At 44.3% G+C, this 24,489-nt stretch overlaps 1 protein-coding gene across 3 annotated transcripts in view; it reads left to right on the plus strand.

The window, feature by feature from the left end:
* The window catches only part of ckap5 (cytoskeleton associated protein 5), a 40,792-nt gene extending 16,514 nt beyond the window's left edge, over nucleotides 1-24,278 (plus strand). For all 3 annotated transcript variants that reach the window (XM_035798000.2, XM_035798002.2, XM_035798001.2), the window contains 17 exons: nucleotides 2,200-2,328; nucleotides 2,983-3,135; nucleotides 3,511-3,714; nucleotides 6,036-6,171; nucleotides 11,344-11,537; nucleotides 11,835-12,031; nucleotides 12,972-13,145; nucleotides 13,471-13,591; nucleotides 13,877-14,056; nucleotides 14,237-14,424; nucleotides 14,672-14,747; nucleotides 15,002-15,190; nucleotides 15,322-15,450; nucleotides 15,590-15,673; nucleotides 15,850-16,012; nucleotides 22,741-22,865; nucleotides 23,130-24,278. In XM_035798000.2, coding sequence (XP_035653893.1) covers nucleotides 2,200-2,328; nucleotides 2,983-3,135; nucleotides 3,511-3,714; nucleotides 6,036-6,171; nucleotides 11,344-11,537; nucleotides 11,835-12,031; nucleotides 12,972-13,145; nucleotides 13,471-13,591; nucleotides 13,877-14,056; nucleotides 14,237-14,424; nucleotides 14,672-14,747; nucleotides 15,002-15,190; nucleotides 15,322-15,450; nucleotides 15,590-15,673; nucleotides 15,850-16,012; nucleotides 22,741-22,865; nucleotides 23,130-23,384 — 2,697 coding nt within the window. In that variant the 3' untranslated portion in view covers nucleotides 23,385-24,278. The remainder of the gene's footprint in view (nucleotides 1-2,199; nucleotides 2,329-2,982; nucleotides 3,136-3,510; nucleotides 3,715-6,035; nucleotides 6,172-11,343; nucleotides 11,538-11,834; nucleotides 12,032-12,971; nucleotides 13,146-13,470; nucleotides 13,592-13,876; nucleotides 14,057-14,236; nucleotides 14,425-14,671; nucleotides 14,748-15,001; nucleotides 15,191-15,321; nucleotides 15,451-15,589; nucleotides 15,674-15,849; nucleotides 16,013-22,740; nucleotides 22,866-23,129) is intronic.
* The last annotated feature ends 211 nt before the right edge of the window (nucleotides 24,279-24,489 follow it).

A 24,489-nucleotide genomic window follows, 5' to 3' on the forward strand; every position in this document is an offset into this window, starting at 1 on the left:
AAAGCAGAATGAATCAAGTTTTCCTCTAGGATTCTTCCTGTGCTTAGCTCCATTCCGTTTTTATTTTTGATCCTGAAAATCTCCCCAGTCCTTAAGGATTACAAGCATATCCATAACATGATGCAACCACCACTCTGCTTGAAAATATGGAGAGTATTGGATTTGCCCCAAACATGACAAAAAGTGAATTGCTTTGCACTTGGTATTGTGGAGTAACTATAATGCTGTTGATCCATCCTCAGTTTTCTCCTATCACAGCCATTACAAATATCTGTAACTGTTTCAATGTCACCATTGGCCTCATGGTGAAATCCCTGAGCAGTTTCCTTCCTCTCCGGCAACTGAGTTAGGAAGGACGCCTGTATCTTTGTAGTGACTGGGCATATTGATACACCATCCAAAGTGTAATTAACAACTTCACCATGCTTCACCATGCTTTTATTTTTACCCATCTAACAATGCCATTATTTGCTAGGCATTGGAAAACCTCGCAGGTCTTTCTGGTTGAATCTGTGTTTGAAATTCACTGTGCGACTGAGGGACCTTTCATATAATTGTGAGTGGGGTACAGAGATGAGGCAGTCATTCAAAAACACTATTATTGCACACAGTGAGTCCATGCAACTTATGTGACTTGTTAAGCACATGTTTACTCCTGAACTTAATTAGGTTTGCCATAACAAAGGGGTTGAATACTTATTTACTCAAGACATTTCAGCTTTTTTTTTTTAAGTTCATTTGTAAAATTTTCTAAAAACATAATTCCCCTTTGACGTTATGGTGTATTGTTTGTCACTGGCCTACACACAATCTCAATTTTTAAATTCAAGCTGTAACACAACAAAATGTGGAAAAAGTAAAGGGGTGTAAATGCTTTTTGAAGGCTCTGTGGCTAGACCGATAATGCTCAGCTCCAGTCCCTGGGAATCCTACCTGCCACTGTACCGAATTAGATTTTTCATGACAATTTCATTTGGCACTTGGCACACCAAGCTACTACTATGTGCCAGCTTTTCTCTCTGTGAACTGGATATTTCATTCTGCATTTAATAGAACACCCCCCCAGGAATCTGTTGCGAGCTCGGATAAAGATAGTGTCAGTAGTCCTAAAAGACTTACAAAGGGGAAGCCTAGCAGCCAGCAGGTACATGGTTGGAGTCGACCACCACTGTGTTGCTAATATGTGACATGGGAATTACTAACTGGGTGGACTGAGCCTTGCACCGGCTGTTGTTGAGACACTGCACGTGTCTAAAACAATGTTTTTTAAATTGTTTTTTTAAAGCATGTTTTGTGAGTATTAACGCACACCCCCACACACACTGTGTGAGGCTGAACACGCTATCGAACTGATGTATGTTTTTGCTTTTCTATTTTGTATTATCTTGCAGTAATATTTTGTCTAGCTTCTCATACCCCTTGACTTATTCTCATTTACAGGCTGAAATCCGAGTACTTTTACATTATAAACACAGGTTTATAATGTAGTCTTTTAAACCTTTCTCTTTGTCTGACCATGCTATAAATGAGTTTTATGTCTTGTGTTTCCGAACTGTCTTTTTAAACCTCCCCGTTTCTCTACCACATATTCTGAGCACAATCTAGATCTCTAGCATTTTATATACAGAAAATTGCCAAAATGATGGAAACACTTGAGTAAATGAAAGCAAGTGCTTCCACACAGGTGTGGTTCCTTAAGCCATTAACATCCCATTATGCTTAAGGTCATGTACAAAAATGCTGGGCAGGCCATTATTTTGGTTACCGTGGCTATGCCCCCATAGGATGACAATGCCGCCATCCACAGGGGCACAAGTTGTCACTGAATCATTTGATGAGCATGAAAACGATGTAAACCATATGCCATGGCCGTCTCAGTCACCAGATATCAACCCAAATGAACACTAATGAGAGATTCTGGAGCGGCGCCTGAAACCACCATCAACAAAACACAGAATGATGGAATTGATTGTGGAAAAATGTAGTTGCATCCCTCCCATAGAGTTCCAGACACTTGTAGAGTCTGTACCAATGTGCATTGAAGCTGTTCTGACTCGTGGTGCCCAACGCCCTATTAAGACGCTTTATGTTGGTGTTTCCTTTATTTTGGCAGTTACCTGTAGCTTTGTATCTTGTACTGATAATGTCTCTGTGCTGTCTTGTAAACCTCCCCATTTCTCTCCTCTGTCCCATCGTCAGGGTGTGCTTGGGAAGAAGGCCCCGGTCACTAAGGCCACTGCCAAGGATGAGGAGGACAGGTCTGGTGTTATCTTTATTCTGATACCCAACGGCAAGGAACAGAGGATAAAGGAGGAAAAAGGGCTGAAGGCAAGTAAATATAGAATATAATAATATAAGCGACTTAATCATGCATGCATTTCATTTATGGGTGGTCCCGGCAATCAAACCAATATCTTGGCGTGGCAAGCTCCGTGCTCTACCAACTGAGCTACAGAGAAGTCACTTCACCTTTTTAGCTATTCAGTTTGTCACCTTGTAGCTTTTCACTTTGATAAAAGGAGTGGCTGAGGTGTCTCTTTGTTGTCAGGGGAGGTTGTGCAGTGTTGAAGGAAACTCTAGGTTGATCAAAAGGACAGTATCAAAATGAGTCATGTCATGTGTTTCATCTGCTCCCTGAAAGTTTTTTCATTTTTTTGTGTGTCATTTTGGATGTCCAAGATGAGACTGTTTGCTTAGGAAGAAATATTGTTTTATTTTATCCTTTGTTTAACCTGGCGAGTCAGTTAAACCGAGTAAATTTGCGGAAACTCGAATTGGCATGATACATTTTTTAAAAACTCCTTTGTTTCATCAACGATTATTATTTTTGGGATACCTAAAGTGGTTCTAAAAGTAAAAAATGTCATATCTAAATGATCCTTGGTATGACCATCTTAAAACATATCCCGCACCCCCCCCCCCGGTAATGTGAGCAAATAACGCTGATATAGTGCTTGAATAATCATCTCACTTGTGATGCAGGTGTTGAAATGGAATTTCAACACCCCGCGAGATGAGTATGTGGACCAGTTGAAGACTCAGATGTCCACCTGCTTCGCCAGATGGCTCCAGGACGAACTCTTCCACGCTTCTGACTTCCAACGCCAGGTCAAGGCTATTGGGGTCATGGGAGAGGTAAGAACCCCCGCAGGAGACAGCAAAACACATTTATGATAGACTCAACAAGGGCTCTTTCTTATTCATACAGGCTTGTGTTATTGAGATTATATATATTTTTTTGCAATAGAGAACTATACTCTGAAGAGTGAAAAGGATTCAAATATATAATCTTATTTTTAGTTTATTTTAGACTGGAGTAACAGGAAAAAGTCTCCTGTTTCTCCAGTATTGCCTTTGCCTCCAGCACCTTCACAAATCAGCCAAGGCCGTGTGGTAGATTCCACCTATTATATACATGTTTATTTTAGACTAAAACCATTTCGTGTTTCTTTGAAACGTAAGGGCGTTTGTTTACTTGACTGACTACGATGTTATGTTTCCACTCATTAGCGAATGGAGGATGAGCTTGAGGGCACAGTCAGCTGCTTGGACCTGATCCTGAAGTGGTTCACACTGCGTTTCTTTGAGACCAACAGCACTGTGTTGATGAAGGTTCTGGAGTACCTCAAGCTGCTCTTCCCCACGCTGAGCAGAGAGAACTACCACCTCAACGAATACGAGGCTTCCTCCTTCATCCCCTACCTCATCCTCAAAGTAAGTCACCTTACTACCTCGTCCTCAAAGTACACTACATTACCAAAAGTATGTGGACACCTGCTCATCGAACATGCCATTCCAAAATAATGGCCTAGACCGCTTCGCGGTTGAGCTGTTGTTGCTCCTAGACGTTTACACTTCACAATAAGAGCACTTAGAGTTGACCAAGGCAGAAATATGATGAACTAACTTACATTTACATTTTACATTTAAGTCATTTAGCAGACGCTCTTATCCAGAGCGGCTTACAAATTGGTGCATTCACCTTATGACATCCAGTGGAAGCCAACTTGTTGGAAAGGTGGCATCCTATGACAGAGCCACATTGAAAGTCACTGAACTCTTCAGTAAGGACATTCTACTGCCAAAGTGTGTCTATGGAGACCGCATGGATGTGTGCTCGATTTTATATGCATGTCAGCAACAGGTGTGCCTGAAATAGCCGGAACCACAAATTTGAAGTGGTGTCCACATACACTATATATACACAGTGGGGCAAAAAAGTATTTAGTCAGCCACCAATTGTGCAAGTTCTCCCAGAAAAAAAGATGAGAGGCCTGTAATTTTCATCATAGGTACACTTCAACTATGACAGACAAAATTAGGAAAATAAGTATTTGGTCACCTACAAACAAGCAAGATTTCTGGCTCTCACAGACCTGTAACTTCTTCTTTAAGAGGCTCCTCTGTCCTCCACTCGTTACCTGTATTAATGGCACCTGTTTGAACTTGTTATCAGTATAAAAGACACCTGTCCACAACCTCAAACAGTCACACTCCAAACTCCACTATGGCCAAGACCAAAGAGCTGTCAAAGGACACCAGAAACAAAATTGAAGACCTCTACCAGGCTGGGAAGACTGAATCTGCAATAGGTAAGTAGCCTGGTTTGAAGAAATCAACTGTGGGAGCAATTATTAGGAAATGGAAGACATACAAGACCACTGGTATTCTCCCTCGATCTGGGGCTCCACGCAAGATCTCACCCCGTGGGGTCAAAAAATCCCAGAACCACACGGGGGGACATAGTGAATGGCCTGCAGAGAGCTGGGACCAAAGTAACAAAGCATACCATCAGTAACACACTATACCGCCAGGGACTCATATCCTGCAGTGCCAGACGTGTCCCCCTGCTTAAGCCAGTACATGTCCAGGCCCGTCTGAAGTTTGTCATATGGTCAGATGAAACCAAAATATAACTTTTTGGTAAACTCAACTCGTTGTGTTAGGAGGACAAAGAATGCTGAGTTGCATGCAAAGAACACCATACCTACTGTGAAGCATGGGGGTGGAAACATCATGCTTTGGGTCTGTTTTTCTGCAAAGGGACCAGGACGACTGATCCGTGTAAAGGAAAGAATGAATGGGGCCATGTATCGTGAGATTTTGAGTGAAAACCTCCTTCCATCAGCAAGGGCATTGAAGATGAAACGTGGCTGGGTCTTTCAGCATGACAATGATCCCAAACACACCGCCCGGGCAACGAAGGAGTGGCTTCGTAAGAAGCATTTCAAGGTCCTGGAGTGGCCTAGCCAGTCTCCAGATCTCAACCCCATAGAAAATCTTTAGAGGGAGTTGAAAGTCCGTGTTGCCCAGCAACAGCCCCAAAACATCACTGCTCTAGAGGAGATCTGCATGGAGGAATGGGCCAAAATACCAGCAACAGTGTGTGAAAACCTTGTGAAGACTTACAGAAAACGTTTGACCTCTGTCATTGCCAACAAAGGGTATATAACAAAGTATTGAGATACATTTTTGTTATTGACCAAATACTTATTTTCCACCATAATTTGCAAATAAATTCATTAGAAATCCTACAATGTGAATTTCAGGAATATTTTTTTCATCGTTGAAGTGTACCTATGATAAATTACAGGCCTCATCTTTTTAAGTGGGAGAACTTGCACAATTGGTGGCTGACTAAATACTAATACTAAGTCACCTCCATCTCCTACCTCATCCTCAAACTAAGTCACTTTATCCTTCATCCCCTACCTCCTTCTCATTTCCTCTCATCCTTCATCCCCTACCTCAACATAAGTCACCTCTTCCACCACCCCTAGCAGTGTTAAAATTATGTCTGAAGTATTTCAAATACTTAAACTCTGCTTGATTGAGCTCCCTTGGCGAAGTAGGAAAGTCCCACATTTTGAGTACCACCTATCTGGCACTCAGGGTAGACTTAAGTATTTCAAATACTATTTGAACCTAGGTCTGGGACCACCACACACTTTCTCCATGTGGTGTGGTCTTTGTTTTATAGAAGCTATTGTTTGTGTGACTAACCATTGTTTTAACATCCTCTTTTCACCTGACAGGTTGGGGAGTCAAAGGATGTGGTGCGTAAAGACGTGCGTGCCATCCTCACCATGCTGTGTAAGGTCTACCCTGCAAGCAAAGTCTTCCCTTTCCTCATGGACGGGACCAAGTCCAAGAACTCCAAACAAAGAGCTGGTAAGACCAAGTGGACCGAGGCAAGAATAAAGAACGAGACGATATCATTTATTGCATTGTCAAATCTTATGTTCATTGTAATAGAACTCAGGAGCTCTGTCAGCGTGACCATTGGGTTCTTGTTCACCTCCCTGACCAAGGCCCTTCTCCCCCGATTGCTCTGTTTGGTCAGGCGGCCAGCGCTAGGAAGAGTCTTGGTGGTTCCAAACTTCTTCCATTTAAGAATGATGGAGGCCACTGTTCTTGGGGACCTTAAATGCTGCAGACATTTTTTGGTACCCTTCCCCAGATCTGTGTCCAGACACAATCTTGTCTTGGAGCTCCACGGACAATTCCTTCAACCTCCTGGCTTGGTTTTTGCTCTGACATACACTGTCAATTGTGGGACCGCTCTTATCCAGAGCGACTTACAAATTGGTGCATTCACCTTACGACATCCAGTGGAACAGCCACTTTACAATAGTGCATCTAAATCTTTTAAGGGGGGGGGAGGGGGGTGAGAAGGATTACTTTATCCTATCCTAGGTATTCCTTAAAGAGGTGGGGTTTCAGGTGTCTCCGGAAGGTGGTGATTGACTCCGCTGTCCTGGCGTCGTGAGGGAGTTTGTTCCACCATTGGGGGCCAGAGCAGCGAACAGTTTTGACTGGGCTGAGCGGGAACTGTACTTCCTCAGTGGTAGGGAGGCGAGCAGGCCAGAGGTGGATGAACGCAGTGCCCTTGTTTGGGTGTAGGGCCTGATCAGAGCCTGGAGGTACTGAGGTGCCGTTCCCCTCACAGCTCCGTAGGCAAGCACCATGGTCTTGTAGCGGATGCGAGCTTCAACTGGAAGCCAGTGGAGAGAGCGGAGGAGCGGGGTGACGTGAGAGAACTTGGGAAGGTTGAACACCAGACGGGCTGCGGCGTTCTGGATGAGTTGTAGGGGTTTAATGGCACAGGCAGGGAGCCCAGCCAACAGCGAGTTGCAGTAATCCAGACGGGAGATGACAAGTGCAGGGTCGTATAGAGCATGAACCTACAGGAACAGGCCACCGCCTTGATGTTAGTTGAGAACGACAGGGTGTTGTCCAGGATCACGCCAAGGTTCTTAGCGCTCTGGGAGGAGGACACAATGGAGTTGTCAACCGTGATGGCGAGATCATGGAACGGGCAGTCCTTCCCCGGGAGGAAGAGCAGCTCCGTCTTGCCGAGGTTCAGCTTGAGGTGGTGATCCGTCATCCACACTGATATGTCTGCCAGACATGCAGAGATGCGATTCGCCACCTGGTCATCAGAAGGGGAAAGGAGAAGATTAATTGTGTGTCGTCTGCATAGCAATGATAGGAGAGACCATGTGAGGTTATGACAGAGCCAAGTGACTTGGTGTATAGCGAGAATAGGAGAGGGCCTAGAACAGAGCCCTGGGGGACACCAGTGGTGAGAGCGCGTGGTGAGGAGACAGATTCTCGCCACGCCACCTGGTAGGAGCGACCTGTCAGGTAGGACGCAATCAAGCGTGGGCCGTGCCGTGCCCAACTCGGAGAGGGTAGAGAGGAGGATCTGATGGTTCACAGTATCGAAGGCAGCCGATGGGTCTAGAAGGATGAGAGCAGAGGAGAGAGAGTTAGCTTTAGCAGTGCGGAGCGCCTCCGTGATACAGAGAAGAGCAGTCTCAGTTGAATGACTAGTCTTGAAACCTGACTGATTTGGATCAAGAAGGTCATTCTGAGAGAGATAGCGGGAGAGCTGGCCAAGGACGGCACGTTCAAGAGTTTTGGAGAGAAAAGAAAGAAGGGATACTGGTCTGTAGTTGTTGACATCGGAGGGATCGAGTGTAGGTTTTTTCAGAAGGGGTGCAACTCTCGCTCTCTTGAAGACGGAAGGGACGTAGCCAGCGGTCAGGGATGAGTTGATGAGCGGGGTGAGGTAAGGGAGAAGGTCTCCGGAAATGGTCTGGAGAAGAGAGGAGGGGATAGGGTCAAGCGGGCAGGTTGTTGGGCGGCCGGCCGTCACAAGACGCAAGATTTCATCTGGAGAGAGGGGGGAGAAAGAGGTCAGAGCACAGGGTAGGGCAGTGTGAGCAGAACCAGCGGTGTCGTTTGACTTAGCAAACGAGGATCGGATGTCGTCGACCTCCTTTTCAAAATGGTTGACGAAGTCATCTGCAGAGAGGGAGGAGGGGGGGGAGGGGGATTCAGGAGGGAGGAGGATTCAGGAGGGAGGAGGATTCAGGAGGGAGGAGGATTCAGGAGGGAGGAGGATTCAGGAGGGAGGAGGATTCAGGAGGGAGGAGGATTCAGGAGGGAGGAGAAGGTGGCAAAGAGCTTCCTAGGGTTAGAGACAGATGCTTGGAATTTAGAGTGGTAGAAAGTGGCTTTAGCAGCAGAGACAGAGGAGGAAAATGTAGAGAGGAGGGAGTGAAAGGATGCCAGGTCCGCAGGGAGGCGAGTTTTCCTCCATTTCCGCTCGGCTGCCCGGAGCCCTGTTCTAAACTTGGTGAGGCACACACACCTGTCACGTCTAATCAATTGAATGTATCACAGGTGGAAAATCTGTTTTCACTTTGTCATTATACGTACGTTTTCGCTTTGTGTGTAGATTGATAAGGAAATGTTTTATTTAATCAATTTCAGAATAAGCCTGTAACGTAACAAAACGTGGAAGAATTCAAGGGGTCTGAATACTTTCCCCGAGTATACTGTATGCTAACCTGTCGAGCACCTAGGCCGACGTCTGCATGATATGGTAATAAGAACACACTGCACTTCAAGGATCAGCTTAGGCCACAAACGATACCGCCGCATGCTTTCTTTGTCGCTTTCTCTTTTCAAACGCACTGCGCCAGATCCAGTCCATGGAATTACAGTAGCAACAGTTGTATCTTTTATTATCCCTTCATTTTCTGCCCCTGTAATTTCAGATTGCATATCTCGCTCGTATGCGTTGACATCAACCTCCATATAAGGGCATATCATGAGCAGGGTTTCCTCCACGAGGGTGCACATGCTCAGTTGTTACCCGTCTCTGCTGCTGTGGCACATTTCCTGACTCAAAGTTAGCTAATTCGTCCCTACTCTTTTTAGTAACACACAATTTGTGAATCATGCAGAGTGAGGCCTGCATCCAGCAACGTCACATGACCCATTTTTGCAGCTATCTCAGTTCTGAAATCCAAGGAGGGGGAGAGGGCCAACTCCACTGAACTAGTTTCAGTGTATGGAATCACTTGGGAGTTTCTGGATTTGGGGTAAAATTCTCCTTTAAGGGTAGGCCTTGTCAAAGAGGTGGGGCTTTAGGAGGGACTGAAAGAGGGTGAATCACTCGGGTAGCTGGAGGGAGGGTGTTCCAGAGTCATTCTAGGAGCAACCCTCGAAGGCCCTGTCACCGAAGCTCTGGAGCTTCGACATGGGGATGACATGGTGGCCTGCTGCGGTAGAATGGAGTGAGCATGTGGGTTGGTAGGGGAGAAGGTCTGAGAGGTAAGGGGGGGTCCAGGTGGTGAAGGGCTTTGTAGGTCAGAAGCAGGATCTTGTAGTCAAGGCGCTGGGAGACAGGAAACCAGTGGAGTTCACGGAGGACACGAGGGGTGTGCTGCCAGGACTTAGTGCGGGTGAGGAGTCGGGTTGCAGAGTTTTGAACCATTTGGAGCTTGAGTAGTGAGTTGCAGTCGTCAAGACTGGAGGAGATGAATGCATGTATGAGGGTTTCAGTGGCAGGGCGCGAGGACCTGATGTTGCGAGGTGGGGAAGAGGATTTGACCGTCTTGTCTCTAGTGGTGGTAAAAGGAGAGAGTGGAATCCAGGATGATGCCAAGGAAGAGACAGTTGTGTCGTCAATAGTGAACGGTAAAGTTGCGAGCTTTGGTAGGGTGGATTTGGTACCTAATGAGGAGTAGCGTTTTAGCACTGCGGTAGATCTGGGTGTCATCGGCATAGCAGTGTGAGTCTCGGTTGAAGTGACCTGAGGATCTGACGCAAAAGGGGGAGGATGTAGATTATGAGTAAGGGACCCAGTACAGAGCATTGGGGGACAGCCTGTGTAACTGCAGCTTAGTCTGAGGTGTGGCCATTGAGGCAGATGTAGGGGGTCCAATTTGTGGGGTATGAGTGTAGCCAGGAGAGTGCAGAGACCTCAACACCCAGACCCTCATGCCTGGTGAGGAGGATCTGATGGTTCGCTGTGTCAAAAGTGGCCCTCCGGTCAAGGAGAATAAGGATGTAGAGGGAATCAGCATAGGTGAGGAGGTCCTTGACAACTTTGAGCGCAGTTTCATTACTGTGGAGGGGAGGAAACCAGACTGGAGGGGCTCGAATATGTTGTTGTTATAGCAGGAGGGTTTGTAATTGGGAGTCCATTCCTTGGCAAGGAAGGAGAGGTTGGAAATGGGGTGGAAGTTATGGGGGGTGACTGCAGCTGTTTTGTAGCTGGAGGGGACAGTTCCTGTTGACGTCGTGTGTGATGTATGGACAGAGAGCATGCAGGCTTTGATGAGAACAATGGGGAGAGGATCCAGTGTGCAAGTTGTAGTCTTGGATGACAGATAAAGGGATGGTCAATGGGGGGCCGAATTCATAGAGCCGGGTTTCAGGGGTGGTGGTTGACTGGGAGGGGCAGCTGAGGGAGATTATTTTATTTTGGTGAACCTGTCCTTGAGAAACTGAAGGAATGAATTGCAGAGTTTAGTTTGGAGACAGGCCAGAGAGTTGAGGGAAACCGAACAGTGTTGAATTGGGCAGCTTGTTCATCAGGTGAATTGGTGGGCATGGTCAAGGGGCAGAGCAAATGGCATCAGAGCGTTTGGAGGGGATTGACAGCTTTGATGTTGCGGAAGTTGATGAGGCGCTTGTCAGTGTTGTGGGGTGAGTATGCGGGAAGAGAGAAATTAAGGATCTTGTTGTCAGAGTGAGAACGGGGAGGGGGAAATATGAGTTGGGTTGAGGCCAAAAGAGCAGACGAGGTGTCCCTTGATGAGAGTGGGAAAATGTACATGTTGGGTAATATTGACATGGAACACCAATGAAATCTGAGACAAGTTTTTAGTGTGAGTCCACGTGAATATTAATATCGCCAAGCAACAGTAAGCAGGGGGAGAGTAAGAACCTTCTCTTGAGTGTAAACATCCTGTGCATCAATATCCTTATTTGTATCTCCTCGTTGTGTCACAAACTAACCATTCTCTCCCTGTATTCCCCTAGAATGTCTTGAGGAGCTGGGCTGTCTGATAGAGAACTATGGCATGAACGTCTGTCAGCCAACACCGGCCAAATCCATGAAAGAGATCGCTGTTCACATCGGAGACAGGGACAATTCAGTACGCAACGCTGCCCTCAACACAGTGTTGGCTGTGTACAATGTCTGTGGGGACCAAGTCTACAAACTCATTGGCAATGTAAGATACTAAAATATACTGCAATAGAGGTTATGTCACAAAGCAGGATCAATGAGTTAGCAAGCAAACTTGCTTAAATGTTCAGAAATTAATATATATATTTTTTTAAATATGCTTGAAATGCCCATGGACTGTTTCAACCAACAACCCGTAGTCAACATTCACTTTATTAACGAACCAGAAAATGTGAATGTTTCTTAAAGTTGGCTAACTTAGTATCCTGCTTTGGAGTATACACCTCTGGAGATGTCATCTCCGGTGTTTATCTCAAACACCCTGTCGGTCTTTCTTCTGCAGCTGTCCGAGAAGGAGATGAGTATGTTAGAGGAGAGGGTCAAGCGCTCTGCTAAGAAGACCCCTGCAGCAGCCCCACCATCCGCCAGACAGGCTGCAGAGAGGGAGAGGCCCCAGAGAGAGCACCCCTCCAACCCCAACGCTACCTTCATGAGGAAGCCTGCTCAGCAACCTCAGGAGGATGTGCCCAACAAGCTCAAGTAAGGGATGGGTGAAAATCCCTGACCTAGTGCCTCCTCAACTACCTACCTACCAAAGCATGGCTCTCTATTCTAACGGATCTATGGGGTTTTTAACTTTAGTCTGGTGATCGAGTGCCGCTGTACTTTACTCACATTCGTGGCAAAAACATTCTGTCCATGTCTTAAGACCTTACCTACAAAACCCTCGTAAGGATAAGGCCTCTTTTATGCTCCTCCTCAATGTCCATCTTTTACTCTTTTCACACTGACGAGATGAGTCAAACTGTGCCGAGCTCTACTGCGCTGGCCAGGTTTCGCATCCATTATACGTGCTTGAACAACAATTTGAAATAAAAAATATCTGAGCCGGCACAGTGAGATGATCATTTTAAAAAATCGGCAAATTGGTTTGCACGGTTTGGGTTGGCACGAGGGTGTGAAAAGAGTATTTGCATGTTCTTTCCTTCTCCTATTCTGTTTGCTTTCATTGCATGGTGTGTGTGTGTGTGTGTGTGTGTGTGTGTGTGTGGTCTCTTAATCCTGAGCCTCTCTTCTCCTTTATAATTGCTCTTCTCTTATCGCTGCTCTGCTCTCCATGGACAGAATAATGTATCGCACTTATAGGATGTGAGTACCGCCGTGCCTCTCCCAGACACAGTGTGCACTCTGCTCTCCTCCAGAAGCACTCAGAATGGGGATGTAATGTAGATGAATCTATACGTAACACTCACCAGTCTAAACTAAATAGTTCAGTTGGTGTGTCCCCTTCCTTGTCGTCCTGTGTTAATGGCAACCTTCCATACTAGCAAACCACTTAGTGGTAGCAATGTATTCCACAGCCATTCCAAATAGTATGCCGGTGCGGGTATATTGGAACGGAGATGTGTTACCCGACCTGTCTGTCTGTGTTGGTTTCGATGACATTTGTTCTGAATGATCCTCTTCTGTTCTCCCCCAGCCAAGCGCGGGCTCAGAACGCTGTACGGGAACACTCACACCCGTCCATCCCCAAGGAGTTTCAGCTGGACCTGGACATGATTGAGAACGACCACACACGGGTCAGTGAGCTGCCCGACCTGGTCCAACACAAACTGGACGAACTGCTGGAGCCCATCATGATGCCAGAGCCCAAGTGAGTGTCTGTTTGAACGGAGCCAAACTTCATACCGACCTGTCCCAAGTCTTAGACCAACGCTGGCCTGGCTGGTCTGAACTTCCATTTCAGCCTTTTTCACAGTAGTTCTGAAATAACGTTGGGATGAACAGTAGAGGGATGATCTTTAAAGAATGGATACATGGTTAAACTGTCCGAGCATTATTCCAACTGGCTGGGAGGGATGTGCATTGATCTACTGTAGAAGTTATTTTGATAATTTCTAAAATCCAAGAGACTTGTGGCATCCCAAGACTAATGACAGTGAGTCGTTATGTAATTAGTTGTGTGTGTGTTTCCCCAGGATCCGTTCTGTCTCGCCCCACTTTGATGATCTTCACAACAGCACCGCTTCCACCATCAACTTTGTCATCTCCCAGGTGGCCAGTGGAGACATCAACACCAGTATCCAGGCGCTGGCACAGGTTGGTACATCACTGTAGTGTAGGGTCAGGTACACCATGGTGCAATAGCAGGCTCTCCTGTACGTAGTCTTTTATTGAAAAAGAGGTTAGGGAACATCAAACCTTGATTGTTGTCTTCCAATAGTTGAGTGAAGGGTACTTGGGAGTCTGGAAATGGGAAACTAGGGAACATCGAACTTCGGCCTATCTACCTGCAGTACTCTGCTCTAGTTAGAAACGAGAAGAGCGCAAGCAGTGGACAGTGACTCTGTGCGTATTAACCTCTGTCTCTCCCCTTCCCCCAAGATTGATGAGGTGTTGAGGCAGGAGGACAAGGCGGAGGCCATGTCAGGTCATATCGACCAGTTCCTCATCGCCACCTTCATGCAGCTGCGCCTCATCTACAACACACACATGGCCGACGACCGCCTCGAAAAGAAGGACATCTTCAAGCTCTACAGCTGTATCATCGGCAACATGCTCTCGGTGAGTAGCGACTACACATTCACACCACTAAGGGGTGATACTGGTCTGTTGTTTCAGAGTCGGCTCAGTCTCTCTAAAGAGGTTTTGTTTTAACATATAAAACCACACCCGAGTAGGCGTAGTGGACTGGTGTGGACATCTGTGCCACAGCTGTGTTTGTGTGTCACCCGTGTACTGCAGCTGTTCTCTATGGAGAGCCTGGCGCGAGAGGCATCTATGGGGGTTCTAAAGGACCTGATGCACGGTCTGATCACCCTGATGCTGGATGCCCGGGTGGAGGACATCGAGGACGGACAGCAGCTCATTCGCTCCGTCAACCTGCTGGTGGTCAGAGTACTGGAGAAGTCTGACCAGACCAACATCCTCAGGTCAGAACTCAGAACATTGACTTTTGAATGTTTTTTTTTTTTATTACATTTAGTTTTACTGGGACAGTGCACATTAAACTAACATTACTCGAAATGGCTTGTCCTGAGAAATGTTAGCCATGATGGCTCGTGTACTTCAGAGAACCTCTGAGCAGTAGAATGCACCCTGGTTAAGGGTGATACAGATAAAGGCATTTCCAGAATAGTGTATCTAGTATTTTCTGCCTGTCTTTTTCTCTTCCCCCAGTGCTCTTCTAGTACTGCTACAGGACAGCCTTACCACCTCGTCAGGGTCTCCTATGTTCTCTGAACTGGTCATGAAGGTATTGCTGTTTCATTTGTTATGGGAGTGTTTACTTTTGTCTATGCATGATATGTATGGTGTTTGCACATGAGCTAGTCAAATGTGTATTCCCTGTTCTTTGGGACATTTTACCTTCTTTAAAAACAAAAAATGTAGCTCCTAAAACAAATGACCTATTTCCAATCCCAATCATTATGAATAATTATTTTGAGGCTCAATGAACAAATTTGAAATGTAATATATTTAACCCTCTGGTTCTCGCTGTCTCTTTAGTGCCTGTGGCGTATGATCCGGTTCCTGCCGGAGACCATCAACAGCATCAACCTGGACCGCATCCTATTGGATGTCCACAACTTTATGAAGGTGTTCCCCAAGGAGAAGCTGAAGCAGCTGAAGTCTGACGTGCCCCACAGGACACTCAAGACACTGCTGCACACACTGTGTAAACTCACTGGAGACAAGGTACGTACTATACATACCCTAAGCTCATTCACATCCAATAGTTGAGTGATTGTTGTCTGGTTTTGATTTACGTAGACCATAGTGAGGCTACTAGGCTTGTTGTTTTGACCCTGTTGCTTTGCCGTGTCTAGATCCTGGACCACATGTCCATGATAGAGAACAAGAATGATTCTGAGCTGGAGGCCCACCTGAGACGAGTGGTCAAACACTCTGGAAACTTCTCTGGCATGAAGTCTGACCGGGGCACAGAGAAAGGCCAGGTGCGTTGTTAACCCAACCTCTAATTACTTGATTTATTTAACGTCATTCAAGTGAATACACTGCTTTTAAAATAGTTGTGTCTGTAGTGCAACGTGAGTCCACTTCCATAATAGCCTAATGTGTTCTTGACGCTTCCAGGATGACAGGATGTCGAAAGCTAACGTGAGCGATATCCTCTCTGAGATATTCAAGAAGATTGGCTCCAAGGAAAACACAAAAGAGGTGATTATTTTTCTTTATTTCCTTGGTCGTTCATGTAGTCATACCTTAATTTGACGGTGTGCACCCTCTTGTTAAGGTCGTAATTGTAAAAGATGGTGTTCTCAGTGACTGGCTAAACTAATTTACAGTACCAATCCAGAATTGTGAGTGAGTTAACTATTTGTTGTTTCCCCCAGGGCCTGACGGAGCTGTATGAGTATAAGCAGAAGTACTCCGACGCTGACCTGGAGCCCTTCCTGAGGAACACGTCTCAGTTCTTTCAGAGCTACGTGGAGAGAGGCCTCCGTGTGATCGAGTCTGAGAGAGAGGGCAAAGGCAGGATCCAGCCTTCTAGCACAGGTACTAAACCCTGAACGATTAAAGGGGAATTCCACTCAAAAGTTTAAATGTCAAGTTTTGTTCTATGCCATCTGATATGACTGTCTACCATGTGTCTAACCCAGAGATTGTACACATCTGTAGCAGAGTAATAGGAAATGCAATCCTGACATCAGCTCTAGTGCTTTGGTATAAGCCGTGTTAGTATTGTTTGAATTACTATTGAAGATTACTAGTAGCTAACTACTGTATGTACAGTGCATTCGGAAAGTATTCAGACCCCTTCCCCTTTTCCACATTTTGTTACGTTACAGCCTTATTCTAAAATGGATTAAATAATGTTCCTCATCAATCTACACACAATACGCCATAATGACAAATCAAAACAGGTTTTTAGACATTTATGCACATTTATAAAAAAGAAATACAGCAATACCTTATTTACGTAAGTATTCAGACACTTTACGATGAGACTCAAGTTGAGCTCAGGTGCATTCTGTTTCCATTGATCATCCTTGATGTTTCTACAACTTGATTAGAGTCCACCTGTGGTAAATTCAATTGATTGAACATGATTTGGAAAGGCACACACCTGTCTACATAAGGTCCCCCAATTGACAGTGCATGTCAAATCAAAAACCAAGCCATGTGCTCAAAGACAGGATTGTGTTGAGGCACAGATCTGGGAAAGGGTACAAAAATATTTCTGCAACATTGAAGGTCCCCAAGAATACAGTGGCCTCCATCATTCTTAAATGGAAGAAGTGTGTAACCACCAAGACTCTTCCTAGAGCTGGCTGCCCGGCCAAACTGAGCAATAAGGGGAGAAGGGCCTTGGTCAAGAAGGTGACCAAGAACCCAATGGTCACTCTGACAGAAATCCAGAGTTCGTCTGTGGAGATGGTTGTCCTTCTGGCAGGTTCTCCCATCTCTGCAGCACTTCACCAATCAGGTAGTGACCAGACTGAAGCCACTCCTCAGTAAAAAGCACATGACAGCTTGGAGTTTGCCAAAAGGCACCTAAAAGGACTCTCGGATCATGAGAAACAAGATTTTCTGGTCTGATGAAACCAAGATTGAACTCTTTGGCCTGAATGCCAAGAGTCACATCTGGAGGAAACCTGGCACCATCACTACGGTGAAGATGGTGGAGGCAGCATCATGCTGTGGGGATGTTTTTCAGCGGCAGGGACTGGGAGACTGAGCTCAGGACCTCAGAATGGGGTGAAGGTTTACTTTCCAACAGGACAACGACCCTAAGCACACAGCAGTGGGCTCTGGCCCAGCCAGAGCACGGACTTGAACTGGAAATGGAAATGGCTGTGCAGCGACACTCCACATTCAACCTGAGAGAGCTTGAGAGGATCTACAGAGAAGAATGGGAGAAACTCCCCAAATACAGATGTGCCAAGCTTGTAGCGTCATACCCAAGAAGACTCAAGACTGTGATCGCTGCCAAAGGTGCTTCAACAAAGTACTGAGTAAATGGTCTGAATATACTTACAGTACCAGTCAAAAGTTTGGACACCTACAGTGGTTCTTCCCTTAAAAGTTGCGTCATACTGCAGCGCAGCTTGCGTGGTGCCGCATAATTCTATGGCACGTTATTTAAGTGTTGGCCATTGTTGCCATTAATGCTAGTTTGACCACCAGGAAGCATATTTGAGAAGTTAAGTTATTGAAGCTTAAGCTGTAGACTTAAGAATCCTATTTACTGTAGCGGTTTTTGCATAACTTATTGTAATACAGGCCTACTTCAATATACAGTATATCAATCATTCAGTCATTTGTGCATGTCTTTTAAATGTATTTTAAATGTATTCAAGCATTTTAGTTATAAAATGAAATAACAAAGGGAGCCTTGAATATTTAAAAAATGAATGTCGGCTAAAGCGATTGATTTCAGGAATGCATTTGACTGTTTTAATATGAGGAAAATATGCCGCTGTACAACGTGCCCAGTCAGGAGTAGGCCTAGGCTACTAAGTAACTGCGAGTGAAGATCAAAATAATCCTAACTTTCCACACCCTAATTGTAGGCTAACCAATACCCAAATTGAGATTCAGTGAAAATAAAAAATCTCATTGATTTATCAAGACCATGCTTGTCTCAGAGCAGCACAAAACGGTGCTGAAATAGTTGACCACATGCGGGTAGGCTATTGCTTCAAATCCCACTATAACAATTGGATGACTTTGGGAGTTTCAGTAAGCAACAATTTGTTGCCATCGTTAGCCTACTTTATTCCAATATTTTATGTTATTCAGTGATGTTTATTCCCATAGTAATTCGTTATGGATCCATCCAGATGTGGTTCGAAAACAGTGCATGTGGTGGGCTATGCAAAAGTGTGAGAGAAGTGACATGCCTCGCAAACACCCATGAATACATTTAAAGTCCCTAAACTCGGCAAGAGTCTATTGTCCTGCTGATAGTCCATCAAGGGTGGGATGCTTCTTTTGTATTCTTAAACGAACTAGCACAGAGAAGAGAAAGGAGCCTTTAAGTAATTAAACTATTAATAAACCGCAACATGTCAGCTAAAGCAATTGAATTCACGAATGCATTTGACTGTTTTTAATATTGGCCAGCAACCAGAAACACAGCATCTACTGTGGTAGAAATATATGTTATTGAATTTGATTTGTATTGTTTTACTATTTTAAAAAAGCAGGTTTATTAGGCTAATGTGCTGTGCTGTGTCTTTAAATACAATGCTCCCCCTACCCTCCTTTCCTATTGTCCTGCTAATAGCCCATCATAGGTAGATGGCTTCTTTCGTATTCCAAAGTCTTGAATGAATGTATTAATTACAGTCATTTACCATTCTCATTCTCGGAGTGGAAACGTTGTTTACAGAATTCTACAACCTGCTACACTTGTGTGAAAAACACGTGTTTGAAAACAACATGTTTTCAAAATGCCTCCTGCTGTCCATCACTACTGTAAACCGGGAACTGTAATGAATTAGATGTATTATTATTTTTTTGTTTTAAAATGTATATGTTTATTAGGCTACTGTTTAGTCTGACAAAACCAACAGGACAATGAGAATAGGCAACAGAAGCAGGAACAGAATAGGGCTGAGTGACTTTCTCTGTCCTGGCTTTTGTTCAAAATTAGTTTGTGGCAAGAAAAAGTATGTGAACCCTTTGGAATTACCTGGAGTTCTGCATAAATTGGTCATCAAATGTGATCTGATCTTCATCGAAGTCACAAGCAATAGACAAACATAGTGTGCTTAAACTAATAACACACACATTCTTGTATTTTTCTTGTATATATTGAATACATAATTTAAACATTCACAGTGTAGGTTGGGGGAAAGTATGTGAACCCCGAGGCTAATGACTTCTCCTAAAGCTAATTGGAGTCAGCTAACCTAGACTCCAATCAATGAGATGAGATTGGATATGTTGTTTAGAGCTGCCATGCCCTATAAAAAAACTGACAAAATTTGAGTTTGCAATTCACAAGAAGCACTGCCTGATGTGAACCATGCCTCAAACAAAAGAGATCTCTGAAGACCTAAGATTAAGATTTGTTCACTTCCATAAAGCTGGAAATGGTTGCAAAAGTATCTCTAAAAGCCATGATGTTCATTAGTCCACAGTAAGACAAATTGTCTATAAATGGAGAAAGTTCACCACGGTTGCTACTCTCCCTAGGAATGGCCGTCTTGCAAAGATGACTGCAAGAGTACAGAATGCTCAATGAGGTTAAGAAGAATCATAGTGTCAGCTAAAGCCTTACAGAAATCTCTGGAATATGCTAACATCTCTGTTGACAAGTCTATGACACGTAAACACTAAACAAGAATGTTGTTCATGGGAGGACACCACAGAAGAAGCCACTGCTGTCCAAAAAAACCCATTGGAACACAGCACAGGAACACAACACTATGTGTGGAGAAAAAAAGGCACAGCACACCAACATCAACCTCATCCCAACTGTAAAGTATAGTGGAGGGAGCATCATGGTTTGGGGCTGCTTTTCTGCCTCAGGGCCTGAACAGCTTGCTATCATCTACGGAGTTTATCAAGACATTTTGCAGAAGAATGTTAAGCTATCTGTCCACCAATTGAAGCTCAACAGAAGTTTGGTGACGCAATAGGACAACGACTCAAAATACAGAAGTAAATCAACAATGGAATGGTTCAACAGAAGAAAATACGCCTTCTGGAGGGGCCCAGTCAGAGTCCTGACCTCAACCTGATTTGAGATACTTTTTCTTGCCACTGTATATTATTAAAACGGAGTCTGGTGCTCTCTAATGTGTGGATAGGCCACTGGGAGTAAACGGATACCGGACTGCACTCTGGTCAAAGAGTGATGACAGACACAGAAGCCCAGTCTAGGTGTTTAATGATGAAGCAGAGTATACATGTGGTCTGTGTACAGAGAGAAACCGAATAAAAGAAATGTAAATCAAATAAACAATATTACATTAAACACTAATGTCAACAATCTCTATACACAATTGACAAGAGAAATAACACACCATAATTCATCTCAAGAGAATTAACATTAGAGTTTGACCAACTGGTAGGCTAATCACGCAATTGTACAGAATGGTAAGAGAACTGGTGAAGTTAACCCACTACATGCACATTTATTGTATTTACATATAACAATAGCATCAGGAATATTATGAAAGTGAAATAAGTATTTGTTTTGACTTACATTTGGTCAAAAAAGCGCAAATGAAAACGGTCTGATCTGCACAAAAGCCAAACTAAGAAATACATTTTGTTGGTTGCCATGGTGAATAATCCAATAATAGTTGGTAGGACACATAAAAGGAAACATCAGAGTTTACCAGAATCTCCAAATGAAAAATACTGGCAGATCAATAAAATGTCCTTGTAGTTCTAATTCAATTCAGAGGATTCAAAATAATATGTAAGGGGCTTTTATACCATTTTAAAATGTAGCTTAATTAAATTGATGAATATTGTGGTTTTTCTATTTCCAAAAAAACAAAAACGCATTTCTTACTGTAGCCGATATGCTGTGGGCCTAAAGGTTTCCGTTAGGAAGATATGGCACTATACAACGTGTTTCTATTCCAAGAAAGCAAAGGTGCATTTGTTACTGTAGCTGTTTTAGTGTAACTTACTTATTGCCATAAAGGACTTAAATATACAGTACATCAATCAATTCATTTGTGCACGTCATCAAACAGCATACAAGTTATCCATGTCTTTAAATGCAGTCAAGCATTTTAGTTGTAAAACTAAATGACAAAGGGAGCATTGATACATTTTTCAATCACGGTTAAAGCAATTGTAATTAAGGGTTTCTGTTAGGAAAATATGGCGCTGTACAACCTGACCGGTCAGGCGGAGGCCAAGGCTACTGACTGCGAGTGAAGAGCAAAATAATCCTTACATTACCAGAAAAATCTGATTGATTTATTAAGACCAGTCCTCATACTGTCATTCAGATATATTTATTCCCACCGCCCCAACAGGTCCACAGACGACATAATCGCCATCACACTGCATACTGCCCTATCCCATCTGGACAAAAATAATACCTATAAGAATGTTGTTCATCGACTACAGCTCAGCATTCAACACCATAGTACCCTCCAACCCCACCCTGTGCAACTGAGTCCTGGACTTTCTGACGGGCCACCCCCAGGTGGTGAAGGTAGGAAACAACCTCTCTACTTCGCTGACCCTCAACACTGGGGCTCCACAAGACTGTGTGCTCAGCCCTCTCTTGTACTCCCTGTTTACCCACAACTGCGTGATCATGCAACTCAATCATCAGGTTTGCAGACGACACAACAGTAGTTGGCTTGATAACCAACAACGACGAGACAGCCTACAGGGAGGAGGTGAGCACTCGGAGTGTGGTGTCAGGAAAACAAACTTTCACTCAACGTCAACAAAACAAAGGAGATGACCGTGGACTTCAGGAAAGAGCAGAGAGAGCACCCATCCACGTCGAAGGAACAGCAGTGGAGAAGGTGAAAGTCTTAAGCTCCTGGGCGTACACATCAGACAAACTGAAATGGTCCATCCACACAAACAGTGTGGTGAAGAAGGCGCAACAGCGCCTCTTCAACCTCAGGAGGCTGAAGGAATTTGGCTTGTCACCCAAAACCCTTACAAACTTTTACAGATGCACAATCGAGAGCATGCTGTCGGGCTGTATCATAGCCTGGTACGGCAACTGCACCGCCCTCAACCGCAAGGCTCTCCGCAGGGTGAGCATCACCGGGGGCACACTACCTGCCGTCCATGACACCTACAGCACTTGATGTCACAGGAAGGAAGAAGAAAAAGATTATCAAGGACAACAAACTGCCTGTTTACCCCGCTATCATCCAGAAGGCGAGGTCCGTACAGGTGCATCAAAGCTGGGACCAAGAGATAGAAGCTGTTTTTCAACCTCAAGGCCATAAAACTGCTAAACGGCAATCACTAACTTAGAGAGGCTGCCACCTACATTGAGACCCAATCACTGGACACTTTAATATATAGGCGGCAGGAAACCTAGTGGTTAAAGCGTTAGGCTAGTAACCGAAAGAAGCACAAGCATTTCGCTACACTCGCATTAACATCTGCTAACCATGTGTATGTGACCAATAAAATGTTATTTGATTGAAGTGGAAAAAGTCAAGGTGTTTGAATACTTGACAAATGCATATTACTGTATATGCATGTGCTGGACTGCTTGAAAAGCGCTTCAGTTGCTGTGATGAGTTCTGTTGAAGTTAAATGTTTCTCTGTTCCAGTGATTCCCCAACATGGCCTAGACTCTGGCTCAGTGCCTCTGAACGGAGAGGAGATGAAACCTGCAGTGTACTACGAGAGACTGAAGATTCTGAGACAGAGACAAGGACTGGAGAACAACTCCAGGGTTAGTTTAATGTCGATCACATTGGTGCCACTCGGCTTACAATTTCACATTCATATTATGATGATGTAGAAATTGAATACTTGCTGTATTAATGAGTGTCCCCATTATATTATAGCTTGTCATACCCACAGTAATGTAGCATCGTTTCTTGGCTTGCTTACTTTAAATTTGAAAGCTGATCACCTGTTCTCTTTCTCTCCTTCTCTTTCCCATCCCTCATTTTCTCTTCTCTCTCTCACTCCTCTCTCATCTCCATCCTAATAGCAGGCTCAGCTGTTGCAGCAGGAGGAGGGGGACAGTGGACCGATGCGTCCCATCACGTCCCTTCTGTCCAAGCCCTCGGTGGCCTCCTCCACAGATATGCTCCAAAGCAAACTGTCTCAGCTCAAAGAGTCCCGCGAGTCCCACTTCCAGCAGGAGCAGTCCCACTCCCACAGTCCCACTCGATGCTCGTCCCCCTCCGCCAACCTCGACGACCTCAAGAAGAGGCTGGAACGGATAAAGAGCAACCGCCAATAAACGACCCCTGACCCCCAAGCTCATCTCTATACCCAGTCTATCCAATGTGTTAGCCAGCCCCCACCCTCGACCCGATACCCACCCAGCCTTGGCTTTACCCACCCCAAAACCCTGCTCTTATCCTGGCTTTCTTTTTCTGGGTAACCCCCTCTTCTGTGTAAATTGAAAAAGCACCGGTCTCATTGTATAATATTCTGTAAGTGGACAATTCTTTTGTTGAGTATCGTAGCACAATTGTGTATATACTCATGGATGCTAACCACTCAATGCTTTTAAGTGTCAAGTTAGGGTTACAGTGTACAGTTTCCATGTTCAGAATGTGTTACTTAATCTAGCTTTTTTTTTTTTTTTGGTAAGGTTTTGAATTTCATAGTCAAACCATGACATGTCTCTTCTCTGGGCCTCCAAGCAGGGTTGGGGTCAATTCCATTTGAATTCAGTTATTTCTGGAAGTAAACAAAAAAAATGTTTCCTCATAGAGAAGCATTTAGGAAAATCTGAGTAGGAATTGGAATGTCAGTTTACTTCTGGAATTGACCCCGACCCTGTTTTCAGGCCCTGTCAGTACATACGACTGTTTGCCAAACTTGCTATTTTGCTTTTCCATCTATGAAGTTAAGACTTGTAAAACTTGAAGGTTGATTCTGTTCTCGAAGTAAAGCAAGGAGCATGGCATGAAGTAATTGTTTTTGTAATAAAGTTTGCATTACTAAAATATGTTTAAGTCATTGGTTTAATAATACTCCCATCTTGCGTACTGTAGCAGAATGTCGATAATTCTGATGCATTGTTTTTGTATTTAATTCAAATGGAAGTAGTCTTAAATTGTTGCTCTTATGGGTTTTAAGTGTACAATCGATAGTGAAATGGCAATAAAGTTTTTTTAACAAACTACCTAATGTGTATGTATACGTTTTGCAGTTTATTCTTGCTCGATTGAACACATCACTGCACCACATGTTGAGTGATATACATTTATATTAACGCATTTCAGAACTTCAGCTCATTGGTTCATAAGTTACAATAAAGGCAAATGTACATTAAATTGCATTTGTGTACATAAATATACAATCTGCGGTAGTGTCTCAATGATAAAGTCCCGAAA

This window comes from Oncorhynchus keta, chromosome 22 (assembly GCF_023373465.1).
Source record: "Oncorhynchus keta strain PuntledgeMale-10-30-2019 chromosome 22, Oket_V2, whole genome shotgun sequence".
In the NCBI taxonomy this organism is placed as follows: Eukaryota; Metazoa; Chordata; class Actinopteri; order Salmoniformes; family Salmonidae; genus Oncorhynchus; species Oncorhynchus keta.